The sequence below is a fragment of the Poecilia latipinna genome, unplaced genomic scaffold, assembly GCF_001443285.1.
Source record: "Poecilia latipinna isolate Pla-1442-1.1 unplaced genomic scaffold, P_latipinna-1.0 Scaffold693, whole genome shotgun sequence".
NCBI lineage: Eukaryota > Metazoa > Chordata > Actinopteri > Cyprinodontiformes > Poeciliidae > Poecilia > Poecilia latipinna.
Window position 1 is genome coordinate 260,788 of NW_015113309.1, and position 3,060 is coordinate 263,847.

The 3,060-nt window shown below is 36.7% G+C and overlaps 1 protein-coding gene across 3 annotated transcripts in view; it reads right to left on the reverse strand.

Annotated features, from left to right (window-relative positions):
• The window catches only part of LOC106954968 (protein tyrosine phosphatase receptor type H), a 22,073-nt gene extending 21,556 nt beyond the window's left edge, over positions 1 to 517 (reverse strand). For 2 of the 3 annotated variants that reach the window (XM_015044848.1, XM_015044847.1), the window contains exons 1-2: positions 427 to 517; positions 89 to 346 (exon numbers count right to left, since the gene is read on the reverse strand). In XM_015044848.1, the coding sequence (XP_014900334.1) occupies positions 89 to 346; positions 427 to 469 (301 nt within the window). In that variant the 5' untranslated portion in view covers positions 470 to 517. The remainder of the gene's footprint in view (positions 1 to 88; positions 347 to 426) is intronic. The other variant, XM_015044849.1, reaches the window with a different exon arrangement.
• Between the last annotated feature and the right edge of the window lie 2,543 nt (positions 518 to 3,060).

The window sequence follows — 3,060 nt, forward strand, 5'->3', positions numbered from 1 at the left end:
CTTATATTAATTGGGGACAAAAGGAGTCGATGCTCCTGATACACTGACTGATCAACTGGGAATGAAAGAAAATTCACAGATCACCAACCTGTAACAGCAGAGAATGAGAATCCAGAGCTGCTGACTCCATTCAACTCAGTGAAAAGAGAGAAACTATATTCTGTCCCATCAGTCAGACCAGAGACCACATGTTGAACAAATGTTTCTCCAGCAGCATCATTGATGTCCTTAGAGACAGAACCATATTCCAGTCTGTATGTTGAGATGCCATCAACTTTGTCCCACTTCAGAGTTAAACTGCTGGTGGTCTGGGTCTCCACTGAAACACTGGCTACGTTTCCAGGAGCTGAAACAAGGAGACACTTGAGAAAAACTAAAGGTAACTTATAAAAGATTATCAATAATAATAATACATTCTATACTAACCAGGTTTTGTAGGTTCTACTGTTGTAGGTTCAGATGTTCTCATTGGTTCTAATGTTGTGGAGTTCACTGTTACAACCTGAAACCATGAATAAAAACACATTAAAGATGCTGGACAACTATTTGACTATGACCAGTAGACACATAAATCATTTTTCCAGAGATAGTTGTCCGTAAAGTTGTTTCCCCGCCTCTCCTCCTGACTTCCTGTTATTTGCATGATTGTCTCACTTCAGTGTTTCTGAACATCAAACCAGTTTAAATATTAACCAAATACAACACAAGTAAACACAAATTGCAGTTTTGACATGAAGACGTTTATTATTAATGAAATAGAAAAATCCAAAGCGATATGAAACAGTAATTGTTGGTGTTTTGGTGTAGAGCTGAATTCATGGCTCCATTGATCACAGCAAGACTTCCAGGTCCTGAAGCAGCCAAGCAGCCCCAGAGCATCACACCACCACCACCGTGTTTTACCATCAGCATGATCACCAGATGTAATGAGACACACTCTGTCCAGAGAGTCCAGCTTTTGTCTCGCCAGACCAGGAACGTTGGGGATTGTGGTGGTTGCTCATACCAACACATCATGTTTGTATTTATTTATTTATTTCTGAATTTACATTATTAGTTACAGGATGATGTGGATCTGAGTGATAAAATCTCCATCTTTGTCATTGATTATTCCCCTAAAATCACATGAACAAGCAGAGGCTCGTCACCGCTGTCAGGTAAACCTCAGCTCTTCCACCTCATGTGTTGACTGAAGCAACAAATTTACCCCAGCTTGCTGCTGATTCAGAGCCGTAATAAATCCAGTGTTGACTTTTAATCCCTATATAATTTACCTAACCAGGTCTTGTTAACTGACAACTTGCATAAGAATAAGGAAGAAATGGGCAAGAATGAATAAACTGGCTGCCCCTTTTCAACAAGCTAAAACAACTACAGTAGTAAAATTATAATATAATGTTTTTGAATTGTTTTTGAATTAATCAAAATGTTTCTCTGCAAGGAAGTAACATTTCAGTTACTTTCTTACAGGAAATAATTGAAATGTTACATTTCTCTGTCACAGATTAATGTGGAGAAATGAGAAAAAGCAGAACTACCTGTCAGAAAAGATTAGATCATTTCCAAGATATCAAAGACTCATTTTTGTTTTTCTTCATCAAAGTATTCCTAACATTGCATCAGAGTCTTCAACACTGCTTGGACCAGCGCTCCTAAAATAGTTTAAAACTGGAATAACCTGCACCAATTTAAAAACACCTTGTTGTCAAGAGATTTGAAAGCACAGATGCATCAACATCAGTGCAGAAACAGGAAAAACCATGGAGTCTTCTTTACATTTACAAACTTCAGAATCAAAGATGGCTGCCATGCATTTAGAACACAGTAACAGCTGCAGTGATCTCCTGTGTACCATTATTCTGGTGGTTTGTATCTTCAACAATGTACAACATTAATGTACAATGTCCATGTGTGAACATGCTTTAAATGTTTGAATGCATAAAAAGCAGCTGCATTAATTACTATTAGCTCACATTAATAACAGCTGTTCATTAAATGCTCTGATTCAGGAAACTCATAACTGGAAAAAGCTAAAGCTGGTTAATGTTCTGACTCCAGAAGTAACCAAACCACCACGACTGGTTAAAATGCTCTTCACTGCACAGCTCCTCTGATCAGCTCCTGTCTGAAGGGACGAAAAGAAAAATATTTAAAAAAGAAACACTCACCCAGAGCAGAGTTAGGAAGACATACATCAACCGCGTACAAGAGGAATATCTGAGGAATAAAGGTCTCATCGTTGTTATTGATAATAATCAATATTACACTATGATCAGGTCTTTGCTGCGTTCAGTCCTGCTCCACTGATCTGAACCAGATCTCTGTGCTTCCTGCTCTTTTCCCCATGATGAAGTCAATCATTATGTTTCCTTTTCAGTCTCAAACTTTTGCTCCTCCTTCAGTCACTGTGCAACTTGTTCAAGACCCATTAAAGGACATCAAGCAAATTTATAGTGATGAATATTTTTAGAGCTGATACAGCTTGTGAACAGCTTTTTATCTTTAGCATAATTTTCATTGTCAGCTTAATGACATTAAATTATCATTCAACACATTAGAAAAGTCAAATAAAAGCATTTAAAAACAGATGAAACATAACAAATACTATAAATACAAGTTTGTATGCATAGATCTTAAAATATCACATATGCAACAGCCATAGTTAATTTTATTTGTTATTTTTACTGCACTGCATTATCTCTGGCTTTCTTGTGATTGCAGCAAATAAGGAACTGGATAAAGAAGAAATATGACTTAGAGAATCCAGGTCACCTGATATTTTATGAGGTACCTATGCTGTGTCAAAGAGTTGTTGAAAAATGGAGGAAGTTGATAAAAGTTTTTATTATTTCTTGACTTTAACCCTCTGATGCGTGACTGACTGGCTGTACAGTCTGTCAGTGGCTCCTTTTTGAGCCGGGTTACAATCAATGTGTTTTTATGCTACTTTCGTCATTTCCATTCAGAATCATGTTTTGTATAATACTTTCCACTGTGCTTTATTTCACACAAGAATTATTTCATGTTTGAAATATTTTCATTTTTCACTTTTTTAAACGT